The sequence below is a fragment of the Amphiprion ocellaris genome, chromosome 15 (genome assembly GCF_022539595.1).
Source record: "Amphiprion ocellaris isolate individual 3 ecotype Okinawa chromosome 15, ASM2253959v1, whole genome shotgun sequence".
Taxonomy (NCBI): Eukaryota; Metazoa; Chordata; class Actinopteri; family Pomacentridae; genus Amphiprion; species Amphiprion ocellaris.
The window spans coordinates 4,162,109-4,174,608 of NC_072780.1; the positions used below are offsets into that span (position 1 = coordinate 4,162,109).

Genomic DNA, 12,500 nt, shown 5'->3' on the forward strand with positions numbered 1-12,500 from the left:
GCCGTTTCCTGAACAGAGCAGAAATGCAGACGATGGTGGAAATGTAGGAGAATGAGACACTGGGCCAGAGACTGCAGAGCACATAGGAGCTAATGAGTAGAATGGAATGTTTTCAACTTAGTAAAGTGTAGAGTTTAACATTCCTCTATAGAAAATCTAATATGAACAGTATTAAAAAGGAAAGGGATCAATTCAAAAAAAATTTTTTTTAAATAAAATGGATCTTTTCTTTGATACGACTTCAGCATGTAATGGTTTGGTATTGCTGTGCTCAATACTGAGAAAGGAAAATTTCCGCTGCTGTGGATTTAAATGAATGATAATGTTAAAAGTTAACTATATTAAATAAAGTAATGCCTCTGTAGTAAATAAACTAGTGTTAAACTTTTAACCTCTGTAGTTTAAGGAAATTATATAAATAACTAATTTATTTTTGTTTCATCATGAGAAAATGAAACTTGTACAGAGTAAATTGAGGGCAGGATAAATAGAAAAAGAAGATCAATTGGTAAAATGAGTGAAATATATTACAAGGTGTGCCTATCAATAGGAGAGCAAAATATTTTGTAAAATGCAGTGCATCATTATTTAAATTGAAGATGTTAATTGATAAAAGAGCTATACTTTCTGCTGTATGTTTCACTGATAATGTTAGTATTCCTAGTTCAAAATTAATCGCTGCTAGGAGTTTGAGGCACCCCATAATTAAATCATTTTTTTGAACAAGCTTACATTAGAAAAGTAGGTTTAGATGTGGAACATAGTTTGTGATTCTTGCAGGAACACTTTTGAGTGTGATGGGAAGAGACTTTCTTAGTAAATGAAACACTGGTATTAATTGCACTTCAGGTTACTTGTTTGTAGACAAAAATAAAATCAGGTGAGCATTTGTAGTCAACAAATGATTTTTAATATTGTTAGACTGTGGCAAGTTTTAACATGGAAAGGCAGTGGTATTGATGGTTTGTCTAGCAATTCTTTTTGAAAAATGTTTTTGTTGGCCTTTTTTTTATCAGACAGTTGCAGTGAGAGACAGGACACGGGGAGAATACATGTAGCAAATGGCCACAAGCGGGAATCGAACCTGGGCCAGCTGCAACCAGCCCCCGTACACGGGTCAGTCACTTAACATGCTGAGCTATACAGGCGCTCCTTGTCTAGTGATTCTTAGTTTACCACTGAGTTTCCATTGAAGAATTTGTCGGTCTGAGTTGAGTTGAGTTGAGTTGAGTTGAGTTGAGTTGAGTTGAGTTGAGTTGAGTTGAGTTGAGTTGAGTTGAGTTGAGTTGAGTTGAGTTGAGTTGAGTTGAGTTGAGTTGAGTTGAGTTGAGTTGAGTTGAGTTGAGTTGAGTTGAGTTGAGTTGAGTTGAGTTGAGTTGAGTTGAGTTGAGTTGAGTTGAGTTGAGTTGAGTTGAGTTGAGCAGCGCTTCGCAGAGTGACGCAGCGCTTCGCAGAGTGACGCAGCACTTCTTCCTGCAACAATAACAGAGAAACACGTTGCAGTGACTGACGTTCTTCCTGCAACAATAACAGACAAACAAGTTGCAGCGACTGACGTCTTCCTGCAACAATAACAGAAAAACAAGTTGCAGCGACTGACGTTCTTCCTGCAACAATAACAGAAACAAGTTGCAGCGACTGACGTTCTTCCTGCAACAATAACAGAGAAAACAAGTTGCAGCGACTGACGTTCTTCCTGCAACAATAACAGAGAAACAAGTTGCAGCGACTGACGTTCTTCCTGCAACAATAACAGAGAAGCAAGTTGCAGCACCCGACGTTCTTCCTGCAACAATAACAGAAATAAGTTGCAGCGACTGACGTTCTTCCTGCAACAATAACAGAGAAACAAGTTGCAGCAACTGACGTTCTTCCTGCAACAATAACAGAGAACCAAGTTGCAGCACCCGACGTTCTTCCTGCAACAATAACAGAAACAAGTTGCAGCGACTGACGTTCTTCCTGCAACAATAACAGAGAAACAAGTTGCAGCGACTGACGTTCTTCCTGCAACAATAACAGAAACAAGTTGCAGCGACTGACGTTCTTCCTGCAACAATGACAGAGAACCAAGTTGCAGCACCCGACGTTCTTCCTGCAACAATAACAGAAACAAGTTGCAGCGACTGACGTTCTTCCTGTGACAATAGTTTACAATCCAAACAATTTTTTCAATAAAGGTTTTTGTTTTTATTGACAACAAACTTGTACAAAACATTAAAAAAAAAAAAAAAAAAATCGATTCTTGCGATTTCTCACGATGATCTATAAATACAAAAGGCAATCAGTGCAGTCAAATGGAGTCAAGTGGAATGGAGTGGAGTCGACACCAGAATGTGGCAACAATCACAAAACTCCTTGTGCAACATCCTCCAGGAAGGTCCGCGTCACCTTTGAAACATTTATCAGTAGGTCAGTTCAAAATCCAGCCAGTCACGCTTAAGCAGGTGATGTATTTTACGCAGACTACACTTTTATCAGTCCCCCCCCCCCCCCCCGTCTTGATAGAATCTAAAAGCACAGATGTCAGCACAAATGATGGTCTAGACTAAACAGTGTGTGCTTTCATTTCTTACCCATTTTCAAATTGTCTTTGAAGGTTGTTAGGTCTTCATGGCAGAATGATTTCCACCTTCGTGGAAGCTGAAGGTTTCTGCTTGAATATTTCTGATCTTCATCAGGTGTATTTGTTACCCGGTAATGCTTTGTAGCACATGGTCTGGGGGAGGAAAACATCAAAAAAAAAAAAAAATGTGTTGAAGTATAGAAAGCTGAAAGCCACACACTAGTGCATATATATGAAGCATTGCATTTTATCCATGAGGAAATTCACCTGTGTGGGTTTTAAACGTTTATGAGGATTTATACATGAATAACCTAAACTAATCCATCAAAACTGGATACTTACCACAGGAAGAAACTCAGCTGAAGGGGTAGGTAGGAAACCCAAACAAGAACTGGCAGGGGTACAAGGGCAGCATCGTGTCCAAGAAGCTCTGGTGGTCATGAGTTGATGCAGGATATGCAAGTCCATGGTGGAGCAGAGAGTGAATGACAGAGCTGGCTTATATGCTGGGAGGTGGAATTGCAAACAGGCGACTGGTGTGAGCCAATTACGGCAGCTGATTCTCATTGCTGCAATCAGACCGCAGGCAGGTGGAACAGTCAGGGAGGAAGGGCTGAAAGCGGACAAGCAAAATCTGATTAGGAAAACAGAGAAGGCTACAAAATTCAACAAAGACTCTAAACTAACAACAGAGGGGAAATTTAAGAAAACCATAAATGAATAACCTAAACTAATCCATCAAAACCGGATACTTACAACGGGAAGAAACTCAGCTGAAGGGGTAGGTAGGAAACCCATACAGGAACTGGCAGGGCTACGAGGGCAGAGTCGTGTCCAAGAAGCTCTGGTGGTCATGAGCTGACGCAGGATATGCAAGTCCATGGTGGAGCAGGGAGTGAATGACAGAGCTGGCTTATATGCTGGGAGGTGGAATTGCAAACAGGCGACTGGTGTGAGCCAATTACGGCAGCTGATTCTCATTGCTGCAATCAGACCGCAGGCAGGTGGAACGGTCAGGGAGGAAGGGCTGAAAGCGGACAAGCAAAATCTGATTAGGAAAACAGAGAAGGCTACAAAATTCAACAAAGACTCTAAACTAACAACAGAGGGGAAATTTAAGAAAACCATAAATGAATAACCTAAACTAATCCATCAAAACCGGATACTTACAACGGGAAGAAACTCAGCTGAAGGGGTAGGTAGGAAACCCATACAGGAACTGGCAGGGCTACGAGGGCAGAGTCGTGTCCAAGAAGCTCTGGTGGTCATGAGCTGACGCAGGATATGCGACTCCGTGGTGGAGCAGGGAGGGAATGACAGAGCTGGCTTATATGCTGGGAGGTGGAATTGCAAACAGGCGACTGGTGTGAGCCAATTACGGCAGCTGATTCTCATTGCTGCAATCAGACTGCAGGCAGGTGGAACAGTCAGGAAGCAGAGAGACACAGTAGAAAGTTTTAATCACAGATTAAAGTGTGGCTAAATGCAAAGAAGAAAAAAAACCAGCAGGAGAAAAAGGTGAAACACTTAAGGAGTCATTTACTATGAAAGTCTAAAAACAACAGACTTAAAGCTTTATTAAACAGGATGATAAAACAAGGCTGAGTATTGAAAGATTTGATTTCACAGATTCAACTCTATAATCAGTCCTATCAGTTCTCAAATCTCTGAAAATGTGGTTTCTTACTCATTTCATTAACAAAACAGAATGAATTAAGACTCCAATAACTCTTCATTAACAAATCTGAATGTCCCTTGAGCTACTTCCTCCCCGTTTTAGACAGCAAAAAGCCTTTAAAAAAAAAAAAAAAAAAAAGAATCAGTGTAGATTAGTTTAAACCTAGAGATCGTGCTGTTATCTTTATATTCAAATGGAATCAGGAGTTAAAACAATGCAAGAAATAGGCAGAAAAGCCTGAGAGCTGTATGTGTGTTTGACCAAGATGAGTTTTAATAAGCTGAACAAAACATACTCCTACAACAGCCTTTTCATATTCAACCCAACACTTAACTGAATGGAAGACAGTTATCATGCACACTACTTCTGGCTCTAGGCTCATCTCACCAGAATACTTGTCACTCTTTGTTTGTATAGTACTCTTTTGTATGTTGTGCCTTTTATCCTTCACCGCCAGTGTTTGCTAAATAATGAAAGGATATCATCTGTACGTTCTTGTTACATGTTGCCACATTGTGAATTGAATTATGAGTAAGTATGTATTGTAAGTTATCATGAACACTTTTCTGCTCCTGACAGGGATCTTAAAATAGTATAATGTATAACAGGGGTATATTATAGCAAAACAATAGACAGATGATGCAGCTGCGTTGTGTTTAACTGATGCCACATTAAAACAACAGCTCCAGGGCAAAGATGTCTCATTTAAATGAAATGCCTGTTGCCTTGACTCCTCAGATTGCGGACGTACAAACTGGGAAATGAGATGAGGCATCAAATTGTTCTGATCGACCTCCACAAAATCATTCAGCAAAATGTGAGTGCAGTCCATGTTGTTGGCAGCATGTAAACAGTAAGTTAATGCCCTGAATCGGTCCTGTAGCTTGCTACATTAGAATAGCATGCTAACATTTCTGTTATTCTAGCTCACTCCTTGTTTTTGTTAGTTTTTTGAATTACGTTAAGTATGTCCCCGTCACAAGGTCTGGATAGCTTTCAGCGCATGTGTTTTTTTCTGCCCACATTTTGGTGATTTCAGCCTCCAGGCTTCAGCCTACTATCCCACCACCTGCTCTGTAGTTGGTTACCAAGCAAGTCCAAAGAATTTGTGCTTGTCCTCCTTGGTTTTTTTGTTTTTGTTTCTTTTTGTAGATTTTTCTGCATTGTTAAATCCTTCTCCACCTGTTATTCAGCTCTTGGGTTGATCATTATTATTATTATTATTATTATTATTATTATTATTATTATTATTATTATTATTATTATTATAATAACAAAGCCTATATTTTGCTGAGAGAAAAACTTCCTTTGTTTGTCAAATGGAAGGGGATGCATTCATTTTGAAATGCCAATAAACTGTTTGTTTGATGTCAAACCAAAGCGACTGATGGAACAGTTCATATGCAATTTAAATGCATTCATTTAACATTAAGAGACAGCTCGAGGGCGCTCGTATAGCGCAACGCGTTGAGCGGGCAACCCATATACAGGCGCTGGTCCCCGACGCAGCTGGCCCGGGTTCGATTCCCGCTCGCGGCCCTTTGTTGCATGTCTTCCCTGACTCTTCTCCCATTTCCTGTCTCTCTCTCACTGCACCTATCCGATAAAAAGGCCAAAAAAATAACTTTAAAAAAAAAAAAAAAAAAAAAGAGACAGTTTGTACAGAAAAATACTTTTTACTGACAGAGGAGTCAAACCTGGGTTATTTCATCTTTAGCTCTATTCCTGGCTGATAAGTGCAATGCATACAAATATCCCACCTCTATTTGGTGGGATGAAAAACACATTAAAAGTCATCTCCCATGGGTATAAAGCTTTAAAACATTGACACCGCTTTGAAAAACAAAGTTATACAATAACACTGAATAAACCGTTAAAAAACATGACAAAAAAATTGTAGAGGCAAAACAGGGAGTGATAATGAAAAATTTTGAGGGGCCCACATAGGTGAGTCCTTGGACTTTATTTACTTATTTTTCCAAACCAATGCTCAGGTAAGAAGCTTCAGCAGCAGGAGGCTTAGCAGAGCCTGACGGAAGACAGAAGGGGAGCATGCTGTGCTTTAAAGCTAAATCAGCTAAATCAATAGTAAATCACAGGGAGACGTGAATGGGAGTAATGTATGTTCTTCTCCTGGAATTTGTTGAAAACCGGCAGCAGCAGAAACTGCAGTGTTATTAGAGAATGACTAACGGGGTAAAGCAAACAGTAGATCATGCAGTAGAGCTGCAAGGATTAATCACAAAGGTGCCGGTCAGTAGAAGAAACCGTGACTTTAAAGGTCAAACACTCCCGTTGTGGGAGAATGTTAGGGAAAAAAGCGAGCCTCGATAATGACAATCAGGGTAGGGATGCAAAAATTCATCTCCTGCCAGCTAAGAAAACCAGGAAAATATCATCAGTATAGAGTTGGAAATTAGTGATTGTGATGTTTATGAAATATGCAAGCAAATGGTGACACATGGAAGACAAATGTAGTTTTAAAACAACTGCCCCCTGTAGGACAATGCTGGGGCAACAACTTTCTCAAATAAAACCACAGAATGATTTGTCAAAATCATTGGCAATGTTTTAGAAATAAAAGCATATCCTGTTCTAATATGGCAGTGGAGGTTTTGGTTACAATAGTTTATATATATATAGTTAATATTTAGTTTCAGTTTACTAACTAAGGGTAGTTTATTGGAATGTCTGTTGTTCTCAGGCCTCTTTTGAAAAAGAGACTAGATTAAATAATGTTTAAGGAGGGCTTTTATTTCACAGTTAAGATAATAACCACTTTGTCAAACATGAGGAAATATCACAGTAAAAAACTAATTTCTTCCGTGTGGATGAGCATATGACGTTTCAAATAACTTGACTGCCTGAAAGATTTCCCACACTGGTTACAACAATGTGTTTGTAGACTGATCCAGCTCTCCTTTACTGAAACCACTCCCACCCTCATCGAGACATCTGTACAGATCCCAGCAGGTCTGGTCCTATGGAGCAAAAAACAAAGTGTCAGTCACAGCAGTGCAAGAGGACAATAAATGGCAAATGCTACTGAATTACACAGGAAGAGGTAAGGGTGTAGCAGTACACAAAAATCACTGTTGGGCACACACACACTCAGCTTTGAGATCATGGTTCATTATGTTCAGAGCGTAAAATGGGAACAAGAAATACAAAGCATTACAGTGCTTCTTTTATCCTTTATTCAAATTAAACACGGGTGTGATGAACAGACTATGACTGCATTTTCTCAAAAAAGCCTGTCAACACTGCTGTAAGTGGCAGCAACTTACTAACAACAAAGTAAAATTTACAAAAGTAAATTCAAATCTTTTTTTTTTTTTACGCTATTTTTTGGGCCTTTTATCGGCTTTATTTAGGCACAGTGAGATAGAGACAGGAAACAGGGGAGAAGAGTTGGGGGAAGACATGCAGCAAAGGGCCGCGAGCGGGAATCGAACCCGGGCCGCTGCGTCGGGGGCCAGCTCTGTACATGCGTCACCCGCGTAACACGTTGAGCCATACGGGTGTTACAGCAGGGCCTTGAAGCATTTGGAAGATTATAGAAGTGCATATTGTGCTGACCTCAATATCATCCAAAATAACCAACACAAATGTGTGTAAAATGTTGATAGCTCTTTTATACAGCTAAAACAAAGGACACCGATGCGTATAATATGTGTACAGGACATTGTAAACATATCATCATGTTCATTTTATGTTTACCCAGTCGTCCTCATCAAATTAAGAAACGTCATTAAATATGAAGAAAAAAAAAAAACGTCAATCATTTATTTAGAGACTTTAAAGATTGAATGGAGTCAAACTGACCCCAAAAGCAATAGGAGGGCCAACTATATAGAGCAGTGATCATCAACTGGCGGCCCGCGGGCCGACTCCGGCCCGCCGAACCGTCCAATCCGGCCCCCGACTGGATTCCAAAATTGTGAGGATCAAAGAGAAAATATCATGTGGTCCACACTATTAAAGCAACTGAAAACAACAATAACTGAGACTCTTAACTATCAGTAATCCCCACCATTTATGACTCTATTTAGGCTACATTCCGAAATGAGGACAGACTCGCTGCACTGTTTAACATTTATTGTTTCACACAGTTCCTTTTATTAACATAACTTTTCCTCATGCCCTTACTTAACATTAGGTTTTTATTTCAAAGTCTCAACAACAAGCTTCAAACTAGTAGACTTCTCATGACAAAAAAAGGAGGAAAAACCAACTGGCATAACTTAAAATAGCATGGTAAATAAATACTAACCCTGGTACCAGAACAAAACAGGTCACAAATAATGTTCGCACATCAAATAAAACGTTAAGTGGGCTATAGCGATTTCAGATCACAAGGCTGAAATGGGCTCCTCACACTGCTTAATGGCTGAAGTTACATTTCGCCTCTGACACCAACTTTTTCACATCAGGCTTGGCCGCTGTCAGACTTATGCGCAAACAGTCCTCCAAAGACTGGTTTGACAGTCGGTTCCTCTCGTGTGTTTTTGTCGAGTTCATCTTGGAGAACGCAGCCTCGCAGGTGTAGGTTGAACCCAACATGGTGAGCACATACATAGCCAGCGTCTTCAATGTGCCATAGTCCTCGGGACAAGACATCCAGAATGCGCTCAGGCTTTCAGCACCATGGAGAGCAGCCTGGATTTCAGCCAGCTCGCTCTGAATGGACGCCTCGTCCAACGGCATCATTTTCACAGCGTTTGTGGAGAATTGTGGTGTTGTCCTCCAGCGGAAGCAATGCCAGCAGCTCCTCTCGGAAATCTTTGCCATCAAAGTATCTGACAAAAACGCACAACTGTGAAATATCCGTGTTGTCAGTGGACTCATCAATAGCCAGCGAAATGTATTTGGCTTCCTTGATCCCGTCAATGACAGCTGGCTGGACATGCTCTGCCAAGACGTGGACACGACGTGCAGCAGTTGAAGCAGAGAGAGGCATTTGTTTGACAGATGCAATAACTCTGTCCATGGATTTGTCGGGGGCACCGTTCCTCCAGAACGGTGACCATGCTCTCCTTTAAATGCCTACTTTTCAGTCCAGTCATTATCAAAGGATCTGTTTTCCACATCCCTAACCTAAACAGCTACCACAGCATTCTGCAGCACCATGCAGAACCCTCTGGTCAGGGGTTTATCCTACAGCAAGATAATGACCCAGAACATCAGTCCACGCTCTGCCAGAACTACTTTAGGAACAAAGAACCAGACGATGAGCTTGAAAACGTGGAGTGTCAGCACAGTCTCCAGACTTTCAACCCCACGGAGCTGGTTTGGGATGAATTGGACAGAAGAGTGAAAGTAAAACAACCTACAAGTGCCACACATTTATGGGAACTTCTGCAACAGGGTTGGGAAGAACTTTCTGAAGAATATTTGATTTCTATTGTGGAAAGAATGCCACGAGTGTGTTCAGCTGTTGTATCTGGCAAAGGCGGCTACTTTGATGAGTCAATAGTTTAGAATACATTTTGGTTTCTAAATAGGTTTTTTTTTTTGAACATCATTTGTTTATGTGTTCTATGCTTTCATTTCAGAGTACAATGAGACATGAACATGCATACTTTCCAATACAGAACTGGAAACATTTAGGTGTTCTAAAACTTTTGACCGGTAGTGAGTGTGTGTGCGCGCACACACACACACACACACACACACTCATGAACGCACACAGGGAGAGAGAGCAATGTTTCGTACCTTATAGGACATAAGATCAGCAAGAAGCATGACGTGACGCCGGTCGATGCTCATTCCGTGGTTGACCATGGTGTACTGAATCTCACTGATGATGGTGGATCTTGCAGCCTCAATACCCAAAGTCCTCTCAACCTGAACAAAGACACAGAGCAGCTTGTAAAGAAGAAAAAACATTCTGACATTAGTCCAGGATGTTGGGTAGAATATAAATATATAAATTGGATTAGTCAAGAGGTTTAAATTTCTTACTATAAAAATAAAGTGTCTTGAGACAATTTGACCTCTAATTGGTGTTATATAAATAAATTGAATTAAAACTGTATGTATCTTGTAATGTTGGAGTAATTCAGCCATATATGTTGGAAAACACATTTTCTTTGGCCATTAATCAGTTGATTGTTTTCTCCACTAATTCATTTCTTGTTATGGTTTATAAAATGTCAAACCCAAATATATTCAGTTTACTGTCATAAAAAACAAAAAGATTTACATTCATGATGTTTAGTTTAGTCAGAAAGATAGTTGATAATGTGTGACTTGTTGCAGCTTGTGAGCCGTAAAAGGTTTTAATCTTTGGGGCCGAGTGTCAAAAAACATTTAGAAACCAACATCAACAAAACACTCAACAAAGATTTGAACATCATTAAGGGGAAATCCAACTTTTGCATGACAATGTCTAATTAAAGGACATTAATTTCCAATGTAAATGTGTGATATTCATCCTCTGGAGCTTTCTCTTCACATCGTCTTCCACCTGGACTGGTTTGGTCGGGAGCATGTGCAACAAACATTTGAAAAACTGCACTTTAACATCAATGAATGACACTGAAGTTTAATCTCTACATAAATGAGACTGAGTCTGGATGTGCTGCTCTGTCATTAACTCCTAAGTTCAGGGAAAGTTCAAACAAAAGAGGACAGTTCAGATCAGACTTGAGAATGAGCTTATTTTGAACAAACATCTCAGACTTTCTGAGCTTCAGCACCTCTAGCAAGATATTTTAACAACAAGCAACTCAAGAGATCCAGAAGTTGGAGAGAGTTAGCTTTAGCTGAGCCAAAGAACATGTGGGATGCTAACCTAGCAAACATTTCAGACTTTTCTCTGTGAATTCTGAGAAATAATTTACTATTTAATGACAGAGCTACACATCTTAACTCAGTCTCATTAAAACAGACTCTAATTCAGTGTCATCCATCCATATTAAAATGCACTTACCCAAAATGTTTGTTCCATGAGCTCCAACAAAACCTGTCCAGGTAGAAGGCCACTTTGACAAACAGGAAGTGGACGATTCCAAGAAGATTTATATTATTATTATTCATTCACTCACACATTCTCACTCGGCGGTGGTAAACTACGTTTGTAGCCACAGCTGCCCTGGGGCAGACTGACGGAAGCGTGGCTGACAATCTGCGCCTGCGGCCCCTCCGACCACCACCAGCATTCACACGCATTCATACTCCAGTGTGAGTAGCAGCATTGGAGGCCAGGTGGGTAAAGTGTCTTGCCCAAGGACACAACAGCACGTGACTAGGACAGAGCGGGAATCGAAACGCCGACCTTTCGATCATTGGACGACCCGCTCTACCACCTGAGCCACAGCCGCCCCACGATAGGTATAATACATTGGCTCAAATACATCACTAAAAATTGAGCTGTTATACATTAGCTGTAGTACAATAGATGCAAACAAATGAACACTCGGGCTGGGGCTGGAACTATTACAAATTCACAATCTGCTGTTAATGTCTTCTCTGGAACTTTTACACTGCATGCTGTGACCTCTGACCTCTTCATCATTCTACTAACAAGTCAGGACTCTGGGATTAAATCTGGGAAAAGTCATGTTGTTGATGGACCAGTAGATGGCAGCAGAGACTCAGACACAAATCTCTGTCCCTGCAACCCATCAATAATCAATAATAACACTGATACATTATCAACCAATCGTATTTTGGTCATTTTGTACATATTTCTGGTAGTTTTAGCTCATATTTTGGTCATTTTGTTCATATTTATGGTAGTTTCATCTCATATTTTGGTCATTTTATTCATATTTCTGGTAGTTTTTTTGTCATATGTTGGTCATATTATATATATATATATATATATATATATATATATATATATGTATTTCTGGTAGTTTTCTCTGTGTGTGTGTGTGTGTGTGTGTGTGTGTGTGTTTATACATATATGAAGAAATGTGTAAATTGAATGGAAAGTCCAGTGGGAGTCTGAGTGTCACCAAGTCAGAGTTTATGTCTCAACTGCGGACGTTAGAGAAGACAGGCGGAGACAGTCTTAGTGGGCGGAGCTAAACTACCTGAAACCTGTGTTTCATTCGTTATAGACCTCATTCCGTCATTCTGAAATCAGTTTATTTCTCCCCCTCTTCTCTGTAACTATTTAGTTTAGAATTCTTTGCCTCTCCTGACAACTTTTGATAGAACAGCAGAAAAATACCTTCAATTATTACAATATCACTGTGATTCTCCACTGTGCATTATGCAGAATTGTAATATGATAGCAATTTATTT

The 12,500-nt window shown here is 40.0% G+C and overlaps 1 protein-coding gene across 2 annotated transcripts in view; it reads right to left on the bottom strand.

The window, feature by feature from the left end:
• Nucleotides 1–921: 921 nt before the first annotated feature.
• LOC129350751 (DNA-directed RNA polymerase III subunit RPC1-like) overlaps nucleotides 922–12,500 on the bottom strand; it is a 13,299-nt gene continuing 1,720 nt past the window's right edge. Inside the window, exons 2-7 of one of the 2 annotated variants that reach the window (XR_008604248.1) lie at nucleotides 9,960–10,091; nucleotides 3,737–7,225; nucleotides 3,323–3,593; nucleotides 2,909–3,179; nucleotides 2,577–2,719; nucleotides 922–1,473 (exon numbers count right to left, since the gene is read on the bottom strand). Coding sequence is in view for 1 of the 2 variants with exons in the window: in XM_055018248.1 (XP_054874223.1) it covers nucleotides 7,130–7,225; nucleotides 9,960–10,091 (228 nt within the window). In the remaining variant the exon portion in view is untranslated. Of the gene's footprint in view, nucleotides 1,474–2,576; nucleotides 2,720–2,908; nucleotides 3,180–3,322; nucleotides 3,594–3,736; nucleotides 7,226–9,959; nucleotides 10,092–12,500 lie in introns of those variants that run through there. The other variant, XM_055018248.1, reaches the window with a different exon arrangement.